General features: G+C 44.5%; 5 protein-coding genes across 10 annotated transcripts; 4 read left to right on the top strand and 1 right to left on the bottom strand.

The window, feature by feature from the left end:
• The first annotated feature begins 252 nt into the window (after positions 1–252).
• On the top strand, positions 253–3,952 carry LOC101777693 (30S ribosomal protein S13, chloroplastic). 3 transcript variants are annotated; one of them, XM_004986232.4, is made up of 4 exons: positions 253–434; positions 997–1,074; positions 3,166–3,327; positions 3,566–3,952. In XM_004986232.4, the coding sequence occupies exons 1-4, from the start codon at positions 336–338 to the stop codon at positions 3,740–3,742; spliced, it is 516 nt and encodes a 171-aa protein (XP_004986289.2). In that variant the 5' UTR covers positions 253–335; the 3' UTR covers positions 3,743–3,952. The 3 variants fall into 3 exon arrangements, with proteins under 3 accessions (XP_004986289.2, XP_022679049.1, XP_004982047.1); XM_022823314.1 differs by having other exon boundaries at positions 254–434; positions 997–1,128; positions 3,220–3,327; XM_004981990.3 differs by lacking the exons at positions 3,166–3,327; positions 3,566–3,952 and adding an exon at positions 1,476–1,870 and having other exon boundaries at positions 261–434; positions 997–1,236.
• A 1,872-nt stretch (positions 3,953–5,824) lies between these two features.
• On the top strand, positions 5,825–8,676 carry LOC101777272 (probable plastid-lipid-associated protein 4, chloroplastic). The gene is made up of 6 exons (XM_004981989.4): positions 5,825–6,300; positions 6,406–6,519; positions 6,717–6,815; positions 7,542–7,616; positions 7,972–8,039; positions 8,408–8,676. Exons 1-6 carry the CDS (start codon positions 5,953–5,955, stop codon positions 8,478–8,480), a joined length of 777 nt encoding a protein of 258 aa, XP_004982046.1. The 5' UTR covers positions 5,825–5,952; the 3' UTR covers positions 8,481–8,676.
• A 188-nt stretch (positions 8,677–8,864) lies between these two features.
• Positions 8,865–13,753, bottom strand: LOC101776186 (histone-lysine N-methyltransferase ASHR1). Of its 3 annotated transcripts, none has more exons than XM_022823340.1 (14): positions 13,536–13,753; positions 13,167–13,312; positions 12,881–13,015; positions 12,545–12,599; positions 12,343–12,461; positions 11,632–11,720; positions 11,448–11,529; positions 11,217–11,315; positions 11,039–11,117; positions 10,772–10,891; positions 10,537–10,652; positions 10,271–10,340; positions 9,662–9,725; positions 8,865–9,286 (listed from the first exon to the last, which is right to left on the bottom strand). In XM_022823340.1, the coding sequence occupies exons 1-14, from the start codon at positions 13,645–13,647 to the stop codon at positions 9,106–9,108; spliced, it is 1,467 nt and encodes a 488-aa protein (XP_022679075.1). In that variant the 5' UTR covers positions 13,648–13,753; the 3' UTR covers positions 8,865–9,105. The 3 variants fall into 3 exon arrangements, with proteins under 3 accessions (XP_022679075.1, XP_004982043.1, XP_022679076.1); XM_004981986.4 differs by having other exon boundaries at positions 10,537–10,643; positions 13,536–13,750; XM_022823341.1 differs by having other exon boundaries at positions 13,414–13,545.
• On the top strand, positions 13,739–15,972 carry LOC101776591 (60S ribosomal protein L13-2). 2 transcript variants are annotated; one of them, XM_004981987.3, is made up of 5 exons: positions 13,739–13,871; positions 14,304–14,424; positions 15,007–15,140; positions 15,238–15,396; positions 15,485–15,954. In XM_004981987.3, the coding sequence occupies exons 2-5, from the start codon at positions 14,319–14,321 to the stop codon at positions 15,707–15,709; spliced, it is 624 nt and encodes a 207-aa protein (XP_004982044.1). In that variant the 5' UTR covers positions 13,739–13,871; positions 14,304–14,318; the 3' UTR covers positions 15,710–15,954. The 2 variants fall into 2 exon arrangements, with proteins under 2 accessions (XP_004982044.1, XP_004982045.1); XM_004981988.3 differs by having other exon boundaries at positions 13,856–13,975; positions 15,485–15,972.
• Positions 15,973–16,311: 339 nt separating this feature from the next.
• On the top strand, positions 16,312–18,881 carry LOC101775787 (superoxide dismutase [Fe] 1, chloroplastic). The gene is made up of 8 exons (XM_004981985.3): positions 16,312–16,542; positions 16,956–17,183; positions 17,257–17,451; positions 17,526–17,697; positions 17,801–17,919; positions 18,019–18,045; positions 18,148–18,171; positions 18,261–18,881. The coding sequence occupies exons 1-8, from the start codon at positions 16,381–16,383 to the stop codon at positions 18,459–18,461; spliced, it is 1,128 nt and encodes a 375-aa protein (XP_004982042.1). The 5' UTR covers positions 16,312–16,380; the 3' UTR covers positions 18,462–18,881.
• The last annotated feature ends 98 nt before the right edge of the window (positions 18,882–18,979 follow it).

The raw sequence follows: 18,979 nt of genomic DNA, 5'->3' as shown, positions 1-18,979 counted from the left end.
TCTGACGTGGAGAGGAGAAAAAATAGAAGAGAGAAAGTTGCCGTTAGTAAATTACCGAACTCTTATAGTAGGAAGCATTTTATTTTTACCCATCTTATAGAGGAGGAATGAATAGGAACTTCCATGATACCTTTTTTTTTTTTTTTAGGAAAGACTTATAGAGGAGGAATGAATAGGGACTTCTTTCCGGACCAAAATAAAACCTCTCTGCAAGGCCCACCAGGCCCGCGTCAGGAGTAGCCTGCACAACCTTATCGTCTTCCCCCCGGGCCTGGGGGTTTCTATCCGTGACACAGCACGCACGCACCTCACCGCGCGGCTCCAGGAGAGCGAAAATGGCGACCCTCTCCATGGTCTCCGTCCCCATCGCACCCTCCTCCCTTCCCCTCTCCACCCGGGGCCGCTGCTCCTCCGTCTCCTTCCCCTCTCCCAAGGTTAGTGCTCCCGTCTTCTCCCGCCACCCCCGTCCTTCCCTCCCCGTCGCGACCGCTCGTCCTGCCCTCACCGTCACGACCGTTTGCTTGTGCATACCATGCCGTGCGAGCTTGTGTTTGTTCGTGTCCGTGCGCTTGCGTTTCTATGAGACTTTGACCTAGTACTTGGAGCAAAAGGGACAGATGAGCTAGGGGTAGTATGGTGTGGCATTAGTCCGTAATTCTGCATATATCACTTATGTGTGCAATTGCATGGTCATGTCCGGTATTTTGCAAGGATTGTCTTCTGTAGCTTGGGAATTCGAACCCCAATGATAGGAATTGTTGTCTATGTTGATTTAGGTATACGATGAATCCCCTGCCCCAATCACATTGTCAATAATAATGCTACTTGCTAGTATTTCATTGTACAGCAATGTGTTGATCTTGTAATTGGAATGTCAGTGCTGATGTGATGATATGAGTTATTTGTTTTTATCATTCTGATGACCCTTCATACCTAGGCTCACATTGGCGATTCTTTAATAGTTTTTCATTCTTCTGTTTGTTGGGGATCTGGCAGAAGGGAGGGATCGGTCACGGCAGCCTGCGGATTGAGTGCATCCGTATTGGTGGTGTTGAGATCCCAAACCACAAGAGGGTGGAGTACTCACTGCAGTACATCCATGGCATTGGGCGGTCACGCTCTCGTCAGATCCTTTTGGACCTCAATTTCGACAACAAGATCACCAAGGAACTCTCTGAGGAGGAGGTCATCACCCTCCGTAAGGAGGTCGGCAAGTACATGATTGAGGGAGACCTTGTAATGTCCCTGATCCCTTTGCTAATTCAATACTCCGTGGTTCTTTGATTTAGTAGTGTATGATGATTAGCAATTTCTATGATTACCATAACTAGCTGATCAATGATTCCTTGAGAGTTTGGAAGCTTAAAGTTCATTATGCAGACACTTATATTTCCTTTTTACTTTCATTGATCATATCTGACACTTTAGCTTTAAAGTACTGAACACTGGCCCACTTTTCTTTGCATGGTTTACAGAAACGGTTCAACCGTGTGGCGATTGAGAGGTTGAAGGAGATTAGGTGCTACAAGGGCATCAGGCACAAGCTGGGGCTCCCAGTCCGTGGCCAGAGGACAAAGAACAACTGCCGGACACTCAAGGGAAAGAGGGCTTCAGTTGCCAAGAAGAAGTCATCTTCCTCCCAGGAGGAATAAGTCGCATTACCATGTATTTAAGTTCTGTTTGGTTCTTTTTGTGTAACATCACTACTGCTGGGTGTTCCGTTTTGAGCTTTGATGAGTGTCATAGACGAATCATTGGGATATGATCAGCTGCTGCAAATTCTATAGCTGTGAAATAGCTTATATGGATCGATGCTAAACAAAGGTTTCATTCTTGTTTTGTCACATTCATGATTTACCGCTTTGGTGTCTCTTTGAAGCCCTTCATCTATGAACCAAGGAGTTCAACTTGTTCCTAGAATTACTCTTTACTAGAACCAGTGTTCTGCTCAAACAAGCTCGAAACAGATTGTCGATGGTATATTTGCTCTCATCTTCCCGTACACTGTAAAGCTTGCCTGTTTGGGTCTCTAGACCAGTCGCCGGTGTAGTTTTATTAAGGAGCTCTGGACTTTGTGACATTTGTTTAGCTCAAATTTCATGAAAAACTTTTAGCTGAGAAAGTACCTTTTCTTTTTGAATAATGAGAAAGTAGCATTTGAAGGGAGTCCTGGACATGATGCTCTCGGTGCTCACTCGTCACTTCTACTAGTCCTCTACTAGACTTCAAGTTGTGTGTGACTGCCCAGCAGTGCCGGCTAGAGGTCAATCGGCCTCGCCAAATACTGCTACCGGATGGCGAATGGCCGAATGCTCAGTTGCTCTTGCAGTCTTGCTCACTCCTCATCTCCTCTCGCCGAGCACGGAGAAACGAAGGACGGTGGTGGAGCCATGAAGGAGCTGATGCATGCATGTGCGACCGAAAAGCCTGCAGTACTTGGCAGAAGTTAACGCTACAAACATAGGGGTCCAAGCCCAGCTAGTGGTCCAATCCAATGGAGAGATGCAGATCGTGGGAGTCTGGTAATCTGGTCGTCCTTGGGTCAAGTGTGTGTGAGAGAGGAGCACATGTGCAGCCGTGGATTCGGTTTGGATTCGTAGGAGGCGCGCGGCAGATGACGTCTAGGGTTTAAGGTTGTCCGTGTGCACGCATGGAACGTGGATCCGTTTGTAAGGAGGCCACACGTTACCCACAATTTTTGCCCTGTTCTAGTATGAACATAGGCACATAGCTGACCTTGGCTGAAAGGCCGGGAACATATGACTGCTGCTTTCTTGGGTCAAGTTCTTGGCAACCCCCAAGACTAATAGCAGTCAGTCAGTGCAGTGCAGCATAGTGGAATACTACGAGCAAGCAGCTCCATGGGCCATCCATGGGCAAGGGCAAATGACTGGAGCCAAACTCCATCGAGGAGGAGCCGGAGCAGGCGAGCTTAGTGGACTCTGCGGCCATGTTCAGGAATCCCAAGATAGCTTGTCTCCTAAAACTGTATATGCGAGTCGTCCTCCTTTTGTTACTGTGGTCGCAGCGGCTTTTGATCCGCAGGCTTTACAGTTTACGCAGCACAGCCGCACAGGTCCCCCTTTACAGTGTACACACACGCAGCAAGGAACGAGGAACGCAGCAGGTGCGTGCTGCGTGCATATGATCCCAAACCACAAGAGGGTGGAGTACTCACTGCAGTACATCCATGGCATTGGGCGGTCACGCTCTCGTCAGATCCTTTTGGACCTCAATTTCGACAACAAGATCACCAAGGATCTCTCTGAGGAGGAGGTCATCACCCTCCGTAAGGAGGTCGGCAAGTACATGATTGAGGGAGACCTTGTAATGTCCCTGATCCCTTTGCTAATTCAATACTCCGCGGTTCTTTGATTTAGTAGTGTATGATGATTAGCAATTTCTATGATTACCATAACTAGCTGATCAATGATTCCTTGAGAGTTTGGAAGCTTAAAGTTCATTATGCAGACACTTATATTCCTTTTTACTTTCATTGATCATATCTGACACTTTAGCTTTAAAGTACTGAACACTGGCCCACTTTTCTTTGCATGGTTTACAGAAACGGTTCAACCGTGTGGCGATTGAGAGGTTGAAGGAGATTAGGTGCTACAAGGGCATCAGGCACAAGCTGGGGCTCCCAGTCCGTGGCCAGAGGACAAAGAACAACTGCCGGACACTCAAGGGAAAGAGGGCTTCAGTTGCCAAGAAGAAGTCATCTTCCTCCCAGGAGGAATAAGTCGCATTACCATGTATTTAAGTTCTGTTTGGTTCTTTTTGTGTAACATCACTACTGCTGGGTGTTCCGTTTTGAGCTTTGATGAGTGTCATAGACGAATCATTGGGATATGATCAGCTGCTGCAAATTCTATAGCTGTGAAATAGCTTATATGGATCGATGCTAAACAAAGGTTTCATTCTTGTTTTGTCACATTCATGATTTACCGCTTTGGTGTCTCTTTGAAGCCCTTCATCTATGAACCAAGGAGTTCAACTTGTTCCTAGAATTACTCTTTACTAGAACCAGTGTTATGCTCAAACAAGCTTGAAACAGAGTGTCGATGGTATATTTGCTCTCATCTTCCCCGTACACTGTAAAGCTTGCCTGTTTGGGTCTCTAGACCAGTCGCCGGTGTAGTTTTTTTAAGGAGCTCTGGATTTTGTGACATTTGTTTAGCTCAAATTTATTTAAAAGCTTTTAGCTGAGAAAGTACCTTTTCTTTTTGAATAATGAGAAAGTAGCATTTGAAGGGAGTCCTGGACATGATGCTCTCGGCGCACAGGTAGAAAGTAGCGTGTAGCTCTGCATCCTCCTCTCGCCTCACTCGTCACTTCTACTAGTCCTCTACTAGACTTCAAGTTGTGTGTGACTGCCCAGCAGTGCCGGCTAGAGGTCAATCGGCCTCGCCAAATACTGCTACCGGATGGCGAATGGCCGAATGCTCAGTTGCTCTTGCAGTCTTGCTCACTCCTCATCTCCTCTCTCTCTCTCTCTCTCTCGCCGAGCACGGAGAAACGAAGGACGGTGGTGGAGCCATGAAGGAGCTGATGCATGCATGTGCGACCGAAAAGCCTGCAGTACTTGGCAGAAGTTAACGCTACAAACATAGGGGTACAAACATATGACTGTTGCTTTCTTGGGTCAAGTTCTTGGCAACCCCCAAGACTAATAGCAGTCAGTCCGTGCAGTGCAGCATAGTGGAATACTACGAGCAAGCAGCTCCATGGGGCCATCCATGGGCAAGGGCAAACATATGACTGCTGCTTTCTTGGGTCAAGTTCTTGGCAACCCCCAAGACTGATAGCAGTCAGTCCGTGCAGTGCAGCATAGTGGAATACTACGAGCAAGCAGCTCCATGGGGCCATCCATGGGCAAGGGCAAACATATGACTGCTGCTTTCTTGGGTCAAGTTCTTGGCAACCCCCAAGACTGATAGCAGTCAGTCCGTGCAGTGCAGCATAGTGGAATACTACGAGCAAGCAGCTCCATGGGGCCATCCATGGGCAAGGGCAAATGACTGGAGCCAAACTCCATCGAGGAGGAGCCGGAGCAGGCGAGCTTAGTGGAGGCACATAGCCAAAATTGTATTATTTTTAGGATGGATGGAGTAAGAGAACTCCAGCAAACCCTTTAAATAACCTCTACCCTAAGTTTAAAAGACCAAGTCAAAAAATGCACTCCAATAGGCTTTCTACTGGGCTTCCCATTTTGGGGAGGCCTCCAAAATACCCCATCCACTCTCAATTCCTGGGTCTCTCAAGAGCCTCTATCCATGGGGACTATTGCTAGAGTTTGAGATATTTTTGTGATCCTTTAAAAATTGAGAGAACCAACATTTGACCTTTGGGAGTATTGGTTTGAGGGCTATAGCTGGAGTTGCTCTAAACATATTCAAAATACGTTTGGATCTTTAGTCTTGACTAAAATTTATGTCACATCGAATATTCGGAGGCTAATTAGGAGGATTAAATATGAGCTAATTATAAAACTAATTACACAGATAGAGGCTAATTCACGAGACGAATCTATTAAGCCTAATTAATCCATCATTAGCATCACATTATCAAATCATGGACTAATTAGACTTAATAGATTCGTCTCGTAAATTAGTCTCCGTCTGTGTAATTAGTTTTGTAGTTTTAATACTCATAATTAATATCTAAACATTCGATGTGACATGAATTTTAGAAGGTGCTAAAGAAACAAACATTCCCTGAACACACCTGGACGAACAGGTTTCTTGTGCCGTGCTGTTCCATAAACAATCGCGGTGCCGCGGCGGGGAGAACCCCAGTCCCCACCCCGCGCGCCGCGCGTTTTATCCACCACTCAAAAAAACACGCGAGTACGCGACGCCTTCGCTTGCCTTCTTCGCGAAATTGCGGTCGCGCCCCCGCGACTCCCACCGCAATCGCACGCAAAAATCCCGCTCGCCTCCGCGCCGTGCCATGGCGCCCGCCTCGCTCATGCTCTCTCTCCCGCGCGCGCCCGGCGCGCCTCTCGCGCCGCCAGCCGGCCCGGGCACCAGCGTCGCTGCCTGCTCCCACCTTGCCGCGCCGTCGCGAAGGAGAGGGCCGGGCATCGCGCTCGCCGCGGCACCGGCCAGGCGCCAGGGCGGCAGGTGGAGGGCGGGCGTGTCGTCCTTCTCCTTCCTGCCGTCGTTCTTCACGGGGAATAATAGAGGGGAGAAGGACGCCGAGAAGGCGATGAGGCTCAAGGAGGAGCTCCTCACCGCCATCGCGCCGCTCGAACGCGGCGCCGAGGCCACGCCCGAGGACAAGGAGCGCGTCGAGCAGGTGAGGACGTGGAATAGCTATACTTTGTTCTTTCTCTCGTCATGGTCCGTGCATCCATTGATGCATAGCATAGAGCTTACTCGCGGGCTGCTTTCGTTTCTTCAGATCGTTCAGCAATTGGAGGCAGTGAACCAGGTGAAGGAGCCGCTCAAATCCGATCTCCTCAACGGCAAATGGGAGCTTCTCTATACCACCTCCACAAGCATACTGCAACCACAGGTTTCCTACTATTCTTTGTTTCTACTTTACTTCTGTTTCTATACATTGCATAAAATACCTGTAGATCCTTAGTGATCAAATACAGTTTTCACTAAAAAAACGTTATCTTAGGAATATGTTTCTGCTGAATAGAATAGCTAGTTAGCTAGAGTTTTCCCCATGTTCAAATGTCAAATTCTGCTCACTTGGTATTGCAGAGGCCAAAGTATCTTAGGCCATTTGGGAAGATTTACCAAGCAATCAATGCGGACACCTTGAGAGCCCAAAACATGGAAACGTGGCCTTACTTTAATCAGGTGATTTTCACCAGAATTTGTTCCAGTGTACCTTCACTTTCAAGAGCTATTTTTCGTTACTCTGCAATTCCTTTCTTTGTTCTGAAGCAAAGAGTTCTCATTTAGAAACGATAGGCTTTACTGCTTTCTTGTGGCATGTAGCCGAGATCTTTCTGGTGTGTAATGACCAAGAAATTTTGGCAAGTAGGCATTGGCCTGCTAACTATATAACTCCATGTTTGTATGTTTTTCTGTTGTGCAATCATGTCATATTTTCCTTTGAACAGTTGCCATGTTAGATATTTTTTTTTTGAGGGGAACTACGACAGGCAAGAAGCCGGCCTGAACATTTGTATTAATATGCGAAGTTGTACATACAGAATTTGTGAAAGAGGGAAAAGGGGAGAGTTGTAGCTAAGTTGTATTACATAAGAAACTACTCCACAACAACAGGCGGTTCCTGTGAGGAACGCGGTGACCGCGGTGAGCCCAAAGACTCAAGTCAGCCCCCGCGGCATGAACAAGGACCAGTGGAGGGATGAAGTTGTGTTGGAACACAACAGCATATGGAATAAGGACCATGTTAGATATGGTGTTCTCTGAATACAAATCTGTTTGGATGCTGATATATATGGAATAGTATACTCGATGTTTTGGTGATTTTGTTTTACTAGGTAGTGCTTATTAGTGCTTGTTGGTTCTCTGGAGCATGGTGTTAGCGTGATATACGAACATTTGTTTTTACAGGTTACTGCCAACTTGGTACCTCTTAATCCTAGAAGAGTGGCAGTTAAGTTTGACTACTTCAAGATATTTAGTTTGGTAAGACATTTTTAACCTTCAATTAGTTGTTTAGGTGTTACACCAGATAGTTTATAAGTAATTCTTCTCTCTAGCTCATGCTTGAAATGTTTGTCTTTGTTTTAGTTTTACCATAGTAATTCACCGGTGTGTTAATACCATGATGTTGACATGTATATATATTCTGTGTCATGATGTACTCCTTTTATTTGCCTTGCTGATTTGTTTTACTTTTCGTGCTCTTAGCCATGTTCGATGTTCTGTCCACCAAAAGGTTCTTAAGAATTGCAAAATTGATCCTTGAAATGGCATATTCGATCTCTAGGCTACAATATGCTTCATAAATCACTAATGTTATTTTCTTCTCTGTGATTAGATCCCAATCAAATCACCTGGAAGTGGTAAAGGTGAACTAGAAATTACTTATCTTGATGAAGAGCTCAGGTTAGCTTATTTCCCCCCTCCAAATGGCTTGTGGTGAACCCACAATAATTGTTCCATTTCCTCATCCATTCTTCATTATGGTTTTGCATTCTCCTTGAACTACCATTGCCTAAAACTTGAAGCTTTTCTATCTTATAAGTCTAGTTATAGCCTGTTTGGAAGTCGAAAGCTTTCCAGAATACCCTTTAAATATAGAATCGGAATGTTGATGAATAAGGTTGTTCTTGACCTTATTCCTTGTATAGTGATTGGGGGAAAATTGAAAATAAAAATGTTACTTCTGGTATTTGTAGAACTGACAACGTGGTTAATGCTTGGTAGTTTGGGTAATAGCATTTGCTAATTGGAAGAGACCACTTTGCTCGCAGGGTTTCAAGAGGAGACAAGGGAAATTTGTTTGTACTGAAGATGGTCGACCCAGCATACAGAGTTCCATTGTAATAATCTTAAACGATGCCGCTTTTTGCAGTACTGTCCTAAAAAAGTACATCACTATATATTTACTAGGTGTCAGCTCTATGCGTAACATTCCCTGAGGCAACGTGATGCATGTAAATATTGAAGATTCTATTTGATACGTACATAGGAAACCCAGTTGGAAACGGTTGCAGGGCCCAATACTTAAGCATAGCTCATATATAACATGCCTCATGCAAACTGACATTGATGCATAGGAAAGTCCAATTGGTCCAAAATTTATTTCACCAGTCTGAAAGTATCAGTAGTTGCGTTTGGATTCTCACAAAGTAAGGTGAAATCTCACGCATACTGGTGCTTCTTCCTGTGACTTGTGAAGTAGACTGTCCAATTTGGAACATGAAGATATCATGGAGTTCAACTCGCCACATGTTGACAATTAAATAAAAAATATGATCCATTTTACACCAGATGCTATATCCCCATTTCCACCACAATGAAGCTTGGGAAGACCAGGTTGTTATCCCAACAGTGCTATTTATATGCCTAGACATTGTCTCCACAATGTTTTCCTATTTTTTAACATTGTCTCCAAGATAGCAGGGTGTTTTTTATCCTCTATTTTCCATCATAGTTGCCCTGCAGTCCCTCATGAAAATTGCTCATCATGCCCACGACTGGAGGATAGCTTAAAAGAAACTTCAGCCCTTGCTTCCTCTAGCTTGCCAAAGAGCTCCTTCATGAACTGGGATTTTGTACCGTGTGTTATTCCAAGTATATCTGCTGCCCTGGTTAAAGATTTCAGAGCATCCTCTGTGCACTCGAGCAGCCTACAATGGGGAAAGAAAAAAAATCTATATGTAAACATGTAACTTTAAATATCATGAATAGATCCCTATGAAGAAGGAATTATTAGGATATTTTTAAAAAGGAAACTATCATAGAACACTGGACAAAATGGTATGATGCTTGTGAACTTTTCGTGATCAAAGGTTACAGATTTATGTCAACGCATTGCTAGAATTCTTTTAACGATCCTGTACTGTCAGTGTCACATCTAAGATCAGCTTTTGTCAAAATTAACAGCATCCATTTTAGTAAAGCGCAAGAGAGTAATAGCCAAACATTACAATAGATAAGGAACACTATCATATGATATACATCTTAATGTGCGAGAGAAACAGGTGACGGCTATCAGGGCATACCATTCAAGCTTTCCACAAGTATAGAACTGTAATCCGATCATTGGATGAGATGGTGGATAAACTCCTGATGGAACGGGTAAAGAATATTAGCCAGAATCATGCTTTATTGGAAATCCAGAAAACTGTGAGATGTGCTATGAAGAGAAATCATTTACTTTCTGGAAACAGGAACTTCATTTTGTTTTCTCTGTTTTTATTTTTTCACCAAAGACTATAATTTCCAATTGCTGAGATCATATGAGGTTTTACAGTTTTGCACTTGTGCTTGCTTGCTTGCTGGGTATAGCTTTCCACTATAGATAGATCTCCACATGGCAAGCTTTCCAGGTCATCCTGAATTGCTACATTTTACTTTTAAGCATGCATGTTTCTGGCTGACTAATTTTAGGATCTAAAACAAAGCACTAGCAGATGTGATGAAACAAGAATTAAGTATAACAACAGGAAAGGAGCCTTTATATTAGAACATAATCATATCTGATTTCTTACTGATTAGGTGGAATAAGCCTGTCAAATCACAAATATGATATATAAAACAGAAAGAAAGTTCACGTGCAAAATAGTCTCACAGAATTACAATTTGCTCTGAAAAGACTAAAGCAGGCTTACTTTCATAAACAGGAATTGTCAATCTGCAATACGTCAATGCAGTCTGCCAATCTTGTAACTCCATATGTACCTGCACAACAATTGGTATCAACAAGATAGTAGAACAGAGTTAAATGAATGGTCAGTGTCAATGGTCCCTATCCTATAGACACAGCGGACAGCACTTTGGAACAGGGACCTATCTGATGACAACAAATTTTAGAAAGAAAGGTGTAGCTTGGTTTGAGCCAGCTTGGTTTGCGACCCTACAAGAGGTAGAAATATACCTTCAGCAATGTTTCACGTGTGTGCAGCAAAGTGATTGAGAAAGCATGGTAGAGGTTCTGCTCTAGCTGCTCAATTTTCTCGTAGATAGAACCTGCTTCAGTGGTATCTATTTTCCCTTATTAAGGTAGTAAAAGTTTATTAGATGCAATAAATAGAGGCGATAATAATTTTGCAGCTTTGAATTTTTTTCTTGTCTAATGGGCATTTAATCATGGACAACCGGATAAAGGATACTTCCTGATGAAACAAATGAAGACGCTTTATCTGATAACAGTAGTATTTCTCTTGTCATCTTTTTTATCTCTTCCTCATCTCTGGAAATGCTACATTTCTGGCATGTGTAACTTTTTCCTCCTATAGAGTCAGACACATACAGAATGTGAGATTTATGATGAATGATGAGTTCTACAACTCTAATATAAGATATTTGGCTAATTTTCTGTTTCTTCCCCATGCACATCAGTAAGAATTTTCCAGCTTCATGGGTTCATAGCAACCAACCTGACTCAGGCAGTAGAAAGCCATCACATGCTTGGTTCTTGCATCTATAACTCTCAAGTATAGCATCCTCCTCAGAATCCTATATTGGGGAAATTGTATAGAAGGAAAATTCATAGGTCAAGAGTTTGTTAATTTTCAATGAAAGAGATAGAAAATACTGGGCAGGCAAAATGAAAACCTTGAGACAGCGAGGGCATGTGCAGGTGAAGAAGTACTGCTTCAGATCATTCTGTCTCTTCTTAGTGACTGCTGCAGTTTCAATGTAGCTTATCGACACCTGACAACAGACACACAACTGATGTTGTCCAGAAAGATAACAATGGCCAAGGAAAAAAAAGGGAGAACGAAAGCATGCTATGCAAGTTAAGCAATAGATGATTAGGACACAAGGTAGAGGTGTATTCCTTACCTCTTCATCTTTGCCTATAGGTTGCAGAGCGCGAACATAAGCTGTCCGACCATCAAATATCAGAACTGCATTTGGTACACAACTGGAAGTGCCAAAATAAGGGGGTGAAAAGACAACATTGATTTATAAAGTGCTCAAATCTGACAAGATTCTAGACAAGAAAACATTAAACTTAGTATACCACCTGTGGTTAATTATAGATATAACAGGGTACAATCCAGTCCCAAGAGGTCTAAGTTCAGGATCACATATTGTATGAGCATTGCAGGCAAACTGCATTTGAGGCAGACAATCAATAATTCAGCATTAATTCATCAACAAATATCATTGAGCCAGTAAACTAATTCTCACAGCCATGCCAAAGTTAAAACCACAATCAGCAATCGCAATGCTACAAGGTTCCACAATTTTGACAATATGACTGTCTCACTTTCAAGAGAAAGGTGACAAGAGGGAATGATGTACCATCTCAGTGGCACCTAAAGGATTACAGCTCAATTGAAAATGAGCTAGATATGAAATAAGCTTAACAGCACATGTATCATACAAGCTGCCGTACAAAAGAGACCAGGAGAACAGCACATGTATCATACAGGTTGCTACTCTACTCAAATAAAGCTACAGGATTCCCTTGGTGACTTAGATTGTGACTTAGATTCTAATTTAATTTTCCAGGAAGTTAGGAATAATCCAAATAGGCCCTCAGCAGATTTTGCATTTACAAACAAAATATGTCAATTATAACACCTAAAACCAACTATGTTCAAGATGATGAGTACTACTGAACCTAGTTGAGTATCTGTATTCTGTAGTATCCAAAATATTGCTATGCTACCTTAAAGTGCAAAAGTGATAAAATTTGTGATCATGATTATGGAACATTAGGGAAATTTACCTTCGAAAAAGTATGTGCAATTTCCTTAAGATCAAGCTCATGCGAAGGAAGAATCAGGCTCACAAGATTGGCCATCTGAGCATAGAGTACAAGTTGATTTTCATCAACCTTCGATATATCTGTTAGTATGAAGTCAATCCAACACTCATGTATCATAATATTTGTATTCATCATTAACCAGATGTAATAAAGGAAAGGATACGAGACTCCAATGCCTCCACTAGATAGTAGTTATCTATGTTTGAAGATGGAATGGCCTGGCAATACAAGTCATATCAAGTTAACACATACAACCAGTTACAGTGTACATACATACAAAGCTATAGCATTCGCAAGATAAGAGCAGGTATTGGCAGAAAATAAAATTCATCAGATACTCCTTTGAGATTTGAAATGTCCTTGTGGCAAAAAGTTACCATATAGGTACTACAATGAATATGAAAAATTGAAATTTGAATGACTGAGAGACACCACTCATAGTACAACAAAGTGCCTTAACTTCAATCTATAAAAAGGTAAGCATGGAACCAGCCAATACCTTCTCATTTTGCAATTTTCTTTTCAGTACCAGCCGCACCATCAAACGAATTGTAGGAGTAAGCATCTTCTTTCTATCCTCCGTAAGAGCTGCCATCACTCTACACTCGAGCTGATGCAGTTTCCATTCTTCTTTCTGCACTAACAGCATTCCTCAGTGAAATAAAAAAAAAGCATATCATCAAAAGCACGGCAATTACTAGAGGAACGTTCATGCATAACCACAGAAGCATGTGGCTGCACAATCAATGGAAATGTACCACTACAGAAAAGACTAGAGCCAGCACCTGGCAATCGCTGCTGCAGTACCAAGTTACTCGACAAGCCGAGCACTTCCTCAGGTTGCTAGAGGCGAAACAATGGTCACAGCTTGATCTGACTAAAATCTTGTTAGGCGTGGAAGTGTAAGGTTCTTGGCTGATAATGACTTCACCTACAACACATCGCAGGATTCCGTCAGCGGCGCAAAAGGCACAGCAAAATTGCCATGACATCAGTGCAGCAAACCATCAAACCAAATCAAGGATGCTTCACCGTGCCGTGGCACCAGCGTTCATGACGGGTGCCAGTCGCGCATTTCATCGAGCAGTTTGTGGGCAACCCGCGAACACGCTCAACAGCGCCCTTTTCAGTTGAGAGAGAGCAGGCGGTTTAACCTGGGAAGAAGGTGCGAGAGGCGACGAGTCCCCGGCCCTTTCCGGGAATGGAGGCGACGGCGAGACCGCGGCCGGCGAGCTCGCGCTGCAGCTGCTCCGCCCACGACGCCATCCTTCTCCCTTCCGCGCCGAGAGAACTAGAAGGCACTCCCAACCGGTTTGATGGGCCGGCACTCCCAACCGGTTTTACTCAGCCCAGAACAAGGACGACGTCGCTCGCCCAGCCAGACTGACACAGCCTTGAAGAGGCCCAGTAAGGGCGGACGCGTCCGCACCCTAGCGCGCCGTCATTCGCTCGCCCGGCGCCCGTTTCCTCCTCCGCCTCGTTCCCGCAAGGTACCCTCCCGATCCTCCCCAACTCTTCCTGTTGCCCAGCACTCTGGATCGATGCGTGCACCCGTAGGCCATCCTATGCATCTGTTTAGATCGATGTAGCTATGGTTCGTTTTCATCTCCTGCTCTCCGGATCTGCTGTTTTTCTTCCCCTGTTAATATGTGATGCGGTGGCCGTGGGAGAAGGAAGATACATAGCGTCGTGTGCTTGGTTTCGATGTGTTATCGTAATCAGAACAGCGGGCGGTATTGGTTAATCCTTGTGTGCTTGGTTTCGAAACTCTCGTTGGATCTAGAACAGTGTGCGGACCTAGAGTTTGTAATTTGGTCTAGATTAGTGTGCTTGCACCAGTATATTGTTGGTGTTGTGCTGTGAAGGAATTACATGGTGGCGGGGATGCTGATTTTGGCTTTTGGTTGTTTGATTTGGTGCAGATAAGGTAAGCAAGGATGAAGCACAACAACGTCATCCCCAACGGGCACTTCAAGAAGCACTGGCAGAACTATGTCAAGACATGGTTCAACCAGCCTGCCCGCAAGCAGAGGCGCCGCATTGGTAACTAAGTCTATCCATTCCCTGCCATTTGTTCTCTGTACCATGGCTCTTTACATGAGCAAGTAGGTACTGCAGTAATGCATAGAGAGATCAAATTGCCTATGAGTATTGAACTGCATGAATTATGTCTAAATGCTCACATAAAGTATGGACTGGTTCTATGGCTTGTGTTCTGTGGCTATGTTTGGCTGGCCTGTGAGAACACCAGTTAATAGACATGTACGAATTCCTAGAACTGAATTGTATGCATCATACATACAAATGTTATCTGAGACCCACAATTGATAGATTGTGTACATGTCTTGTTGTTTCTGATTGGTGCAGTTCTTCAGAATTATATTCACACAGTTATGCTAGTCAGGCCAGAATTATTTATTGAGACTGGTTTCCTTTCTGTTACTTACTGTGTGGCCATTGAGTTTCTGGAACAGTATTTACTTGCTGTTATGTGCATAAATTTGCATACTGCATGAATTCACCTGGTCCATTGCAGTTGCGCATGAGACATGTTTCATTATTTGCCTCCAGTATGCTATTTCGGTTTGGATTATGAGCTAATGCCTTTTGTTTTTGGCTTTTCAGCTAGGCAAAAGAAGGCTGTAAAGATCTTCCCACGCCCCACTGCTGGACCTCTTCGCCCCATTGTTCAGTGCCAATCACGCAAGTACAACATGAAGTCTAGGGCTGGGAGGGGCTTCACCCTTGAAGAACTTAAGGTAAACTTGATTGCTCATTTGCAGCTTTTTTGTGGTGTCATACCTATACCAATGGTTCTCATTGACTGAGTTTTCATTGACCTGTTGCACACTTCAGGCAGCTGGTATTCCCAAGAAGCTTGCCCCAACCATTGGCATTTCAGTGGATCACCGCCGCAAGAACCGCTCACTTGAGGGTCTGCAGTCCAATGTCCAGAGGCTGAAGACCTACAAGGCCAAGCTTGTGATCTTCCCAAGACGTGCTCGCAAGGTCAAGGTGAGGAAGCCTTTCCTCTCTGTTTGTTCAATTCACGATGATTTGTTTTGCTGTATTGAAGACATCTTACAAAACTTCCCTTCTGCAGGCTGGTGACTCCACCCCTGAGGAACTTGCCACAGCCACCCAGGTCCAGGGCGAGTACATGCCTATCACCCGTGGCGAGAAGCGCTCGATCGAAGTTGTCAAGGTGACGGATGAGATGAAGGAATCAGGGGCCTACAAAAAGCTTCGCTTGGAAAGGATGAACAAACGTCACCAGGGTATGCGGCAGAAGAAGGCTGCCGAGGCTGAGAAGGAAGAGAAGAAGTAAACTGAGGATTCGCATCGCAAAGAATAGTTCTCTACCTAGAGTTTATCGTTAGCTTCTGAAGTTCATCTGGCGTTTTGATACTGCTATTTATCTTATGCTTTGAGTTTAAGTGAACCAAACTAATTCCATACTATCCTGAGATGAATTCAGTATTTGGCTGCATGTACGGGTGGTTCTGTAATTTCATCTTGCTCTTACGAATTGGCACCTCGTACATCTCAAGTTAAAATGTTCCGGTTCCTGCTGGAGCGCTGTTGTGGCAATGCGATGTTATTCTGCAGAGCTGTTGTTCGACAGCTAGGAACTTCCATCGAAAATTTGTAGGATTCATTCGTTGTTTGACGAGTTTCAGTGAAATATTTATCCCACTTCCCACGTCAGAAACTAAAAACAAGAATCAGAAACCTAGAAGATTTGCGAGTCTGGTAATCAGCTCAAGGGGTGGGAGTGGTAAATGCACAAGCGAAATGAATTCTTTCGACGGGCCTGTAAATAAAGTGAGGCCCAGTAGCGTCCATGGTGAGCCGAAAGCCCGTGGTCAGTTTGAGCCCACAGAGCAATCCAACCACGCGGCCGCTTATCTCCTCCGCCTCACCTCGTCGAGTCTTCTTGCCCTCTGAAGTCTGACTGAACTTGAAGGCTTATACCCTGCCCAAGCGGAGCTCGCGTCCATGGCGTCCACCGCGCTGGTGGGGGTGGGGGGCGGCCTCTCTCTCTGTATCGTCGCTGCCTCCAGCTGCAGCTCCACCGCCGCATCCTTCTCCAAGAGCACCGGTGGCGGCTTCCGACGGCATGGCCGCCGCCTCGTCCTCCTGCGGAGAGGAGGCACCGGGGTGAGTGTTTCCCCCCTCCCCTTTTCGTCTTGTCATTCACCAGTTGGTAGCTTGGATTGGGAGGTAGCCCATGCTTGGCATCTGTGGTCTATTGTGTGTTGGCTAGCGTCTTGTCGGGACTGGAAAATGGTTCTCGTGTTCTTCACTTCTTCTGTGCAACACCATTTACTTTAGTTTTGTGATGTTAACCTGTGCAATAACAAGTCATGTTTTGGCCTCTTGTTGATTTATTCTCCAACGTCAAGCAGTAGGTTAGCCACAGCATTTTATTTCTTTTGTGTGTCAGAAGACTACTACCATCTTTCACTGTAGAATTAAGGGGGAGCACATCTGTATCATTTTTGGGTCAAGGAGGCCTCACCAACTTAATTGCATGTTTGATTTGATGTGATAAAATGAATGCTTTTCATCAGGGGGAGAGGACGAGGAGACGGAGTTCCCTGATATTTCATTGTACCAATGAGGCGAATGTGTTGACTGAGGATGGCACTTTGGATGCTGATGCTACTGATGATGAAACTGACCTTGAGACTGACACTGATGACACTATTGATGCTGATGGTGATACAGAAGATGAACTGGAGTCTTCATTGCCTGAGGATGTTGAGTGGATAAAGCATCAGCCACTTCCTTATCCTTCAGTAAGTACTCAGGGTGTCAATTTGCTAAAAGATTAAGTAGTGAATGGAATCACCAATGGGGGTGGTTATGTAGGATGCGCTGGAGCCATACATAAGCAAGGAGACAGTTGAGCAGCACTGGGTAGTTCATCAGCAGATGCATGTGGATAGGCTCAATGGTATGATCGGTGGCAGTGAGTGGGAAGGCATGTCACTGGGGCAGATGATGCTGTCCTCTTTCAACGAGGGCAGGGAGCAGCCCCATCCTCCCTTCTTCCATGCTGCGCAGGTATCATTGCATGCAATGCATCTTTGCCAACTTGTGTATACTTCAAGTGCCTAATTCTTGGCCATGTTTTTTAGGTATGGAACCATGATTTTTATTGGCGATCCATGAAACCTGGCGGTGGGGGCAAACCACCGGAACGGCTTCTGAAGTTTATTAACAGAGACTTCGGCTCCTATGAGCACATGCTCCAACAATTCATGGATGCTGCACTGACTCAGTTTGGTTCTGGATGGGTTTGGCTTTCTTGTAAGTGATGCTAACGACCTTATCTCTTGCCTTCACTGTTCTAAGATGTAGCTTGCACATTTTGGTGTCATGAACATAACTCTTTTCCAATAACTGCTTGTAGACAAAGAAAGCAAGTTGCCTTACGTGAAGTCAAGAAGTCCAATCCCATCTGACAATTACGGTAGGCTGGTCATCTCAAAGACTCCAAATGCCATCAACCCTCTTGTTTGGGGCCATTCTGTGAGTATCTTCAAGTCTGCAACTTCCCCCCCCCCCCCCCCCCCCTTTTTTTTTTCTGGTTTTTTTTACCAAAATCTCATGAATCCATTTCTTTGGCAGCCACTCCTCGCGATTGATGTTTGGGAGGTATGGATGTTGCAATACATTATACATGTTCCTTTCCCTTACTTCTTAGTTTTTCCCTAAAAATACATCTTTACTAACAATTCTACTCACATCTGGGAACAGCATGCATACTACCTGGATTACGAGGTTAGATGGTGAACTGTGCTTAAAGTTTCGTCAGTAGTTAAATAAGATATTTTCTCTGACTTGGTTTGTCTTTCTTTACATCCATGCAGGATCGAAGGGCTGATTATGTTGCTGCGGTTCTGGAGAAGCTTGTATCGTGGGAAGTGGTTGAGTCGAGGCTCACGAAAGCCGTACAACGGGCGGTAGAAAGAGATGGGTATCTCAGGAAAAGAGTTCTAAAGAAACGACATTTAGCTCAGGCGAATGGCCAGGATAGAGCTAGATCTCGCACTCCGCGAGAGGCAAGGTGACCATGAAGGCATGAAGTCACCAGCAGCAGTCCCGTGGAGGCATGACAATGCAGCTGGTAAATGAGGTGCATCTCGGTCCTTCTGTAGCTGAATTGAGACGCAAAGATGGGGAAGAACCTGCAGCCAGACCACCAGAGAATGCGATCAACCTTTGTGGATGACCGTCTTCAGAGTTTGCATGCGCATATTGGTCTGCTGAGGTTGCATACATGATACACCCTCAGTACTGCACAGGTGGGCTAAATTTTTGTAACTAGGATCAGGTTAGAGGTAGGATAGATAGTAATTTCTTTTGCTCACTATTGCTTGTGGGATGTGAGTGATCACAAAGGAAGACTGACTGGTGTGTTCTGAACCTTTGATTGACGAACAAAGACTGCAGGGTGCTCTCAGTGCGATCTCTAGATAAATTTGTTGTCACTGTCATCGTGTCAAATTGGACAGACCAAATCAATTTGTAGTGAAGAGCGTCAGAGGCCTCAATCCAAACTTCAATCATGGCGTAAGCCTAGTTAGCT

Source organism: Setaria italica, chromosome IX (genome assembly GCF_000263155.2).
Source record: "Setaria italica strain Yugu1 chromosome IX, Setaria_italica_v2.0, whole genome shotgun sequence".
In the NCBI taxonomy this organism is placed as follows: domain Eukaryota; kingdom Viridiplantae; phylum Streptophyta; class Magnoliopsida; order Poales; family Poaceae; genus Setaria; species Setaria italica.
The sequence above is the reverse complement of the archived record's forward strand: the minus strand, read 5'-3'. Positions and strand labels throughout refer to the sequence as shown.

Excerpts from the sequence above, each read along its gene's own strand:
- LOC101777693 (XM_004986232.4), top strand. The coding sequence starts at position 336 with ATGGCGACCCTCTCCATGGTCTCCGTCCCCATCGCACCCTCCTCCCTT. Across the intron at positions 1,075-3,165 it reads AGATCCCAAACCACAAGAGG|GTGGAGTACTCACTGCAGTA; the intron begins GTGGAGTACTCA and ends AACCACAAGAGG. Across the intron at positions 3,328-3,565 it reads ACATGATTGAGGGAGACCTT|AAACGGTTCAACCGTGTGGC; the intron begins GTAATGTCCCTG and ends CATGGTTTACAG.
- LOC101777272 (XM_004981989.4), top strand. The coding sequence starts at position 5,953 with ATGGCGCCCGCCTCGCTCATGCTCTCTCTCCCGCGCGCGCCCGGCGCG. Across the intron at positions 6,816-7,541 it reads CGTGGCCTTACTTTAATCAG|GTTACTGCCAACTTGGTACC; the intron begins GTGATTTTCACC and ends TTGTTTTTACAG. Across the intron at positions 7,617-7,971 it reads ACTTCAAGATATTTAGTTTG|ATCCCAATCAAATCACCTGG; the intron begins GTAAGACATTTT and ends CTCTGTGATTAG.
- LOC101776186 (XM_022823340.1), bottom strand. The coding sequence starts at position 13,647 with ATGGCGTCGTGGGCGGAGCAGCTGCAGCGCGAGCTCGCCGGCCGCGGT. Across the intron at positions 12,462-12,544 it reads AGTGGAGGCATTGGAGTCTC|ATATATCGAAGGTTGATGAA; the intron begins GTATCCTTTCCT and ends TCATACTAACAG. Across the intron at positions 11,316-11,447 it reads CTATAGGCAAAGATGAAGAG|GTGTCGATAAGCTACATTGA; the intron begins GTAAGGAATACA and ends GTCTGTTGTCAG.
- LOC101776591 (XM_004981988.3), top strand. The coding sequence starts at position 14,319 with ATGAAGCACAACAACGTCATCCCCAACGGGCACTTCAAGAAGCACTGG. Across the intron at positions 14,425-15,006 it reads CAAGCAGAGGCGCCGCATTG|CTAGGCAAAAGAAGGCTGTA; the intron begins GTAACTAAGTCT and ends TTGGCTTTTCAG. Across the intron at positions 15,141-15,237 it reads TCACCCTTGAAGAACTTAAG|GCAGCTGGTATTCCCAAGAA; the intron begins GTAAACTTGATT and ends TGCACACTTCAG.
- LOC101775787 (XM_004981985.3), top strand. The coding sequence starts at position 16,381 with ATGGCGTCCACCGCGCTGGTGGGGGTGGGGGGCGGCCTCTCTCTCTGT. Across the intron at positions 16,543-16,955 it reads TGCGGAGAGGAGGCACCGGG|GGGGAGAGGACGAGGAGACG; the intron begins GTGAGTGTTTCC and ends GCTTTTCATCAG. Across the intron at positions 18,046-18,147 it reads TCGCGATTGATGTTTGGGAG|CATGCATACTACCTGGATTA; the intron begins GTATGGATGTTG and ends ATCTGGGAACAG.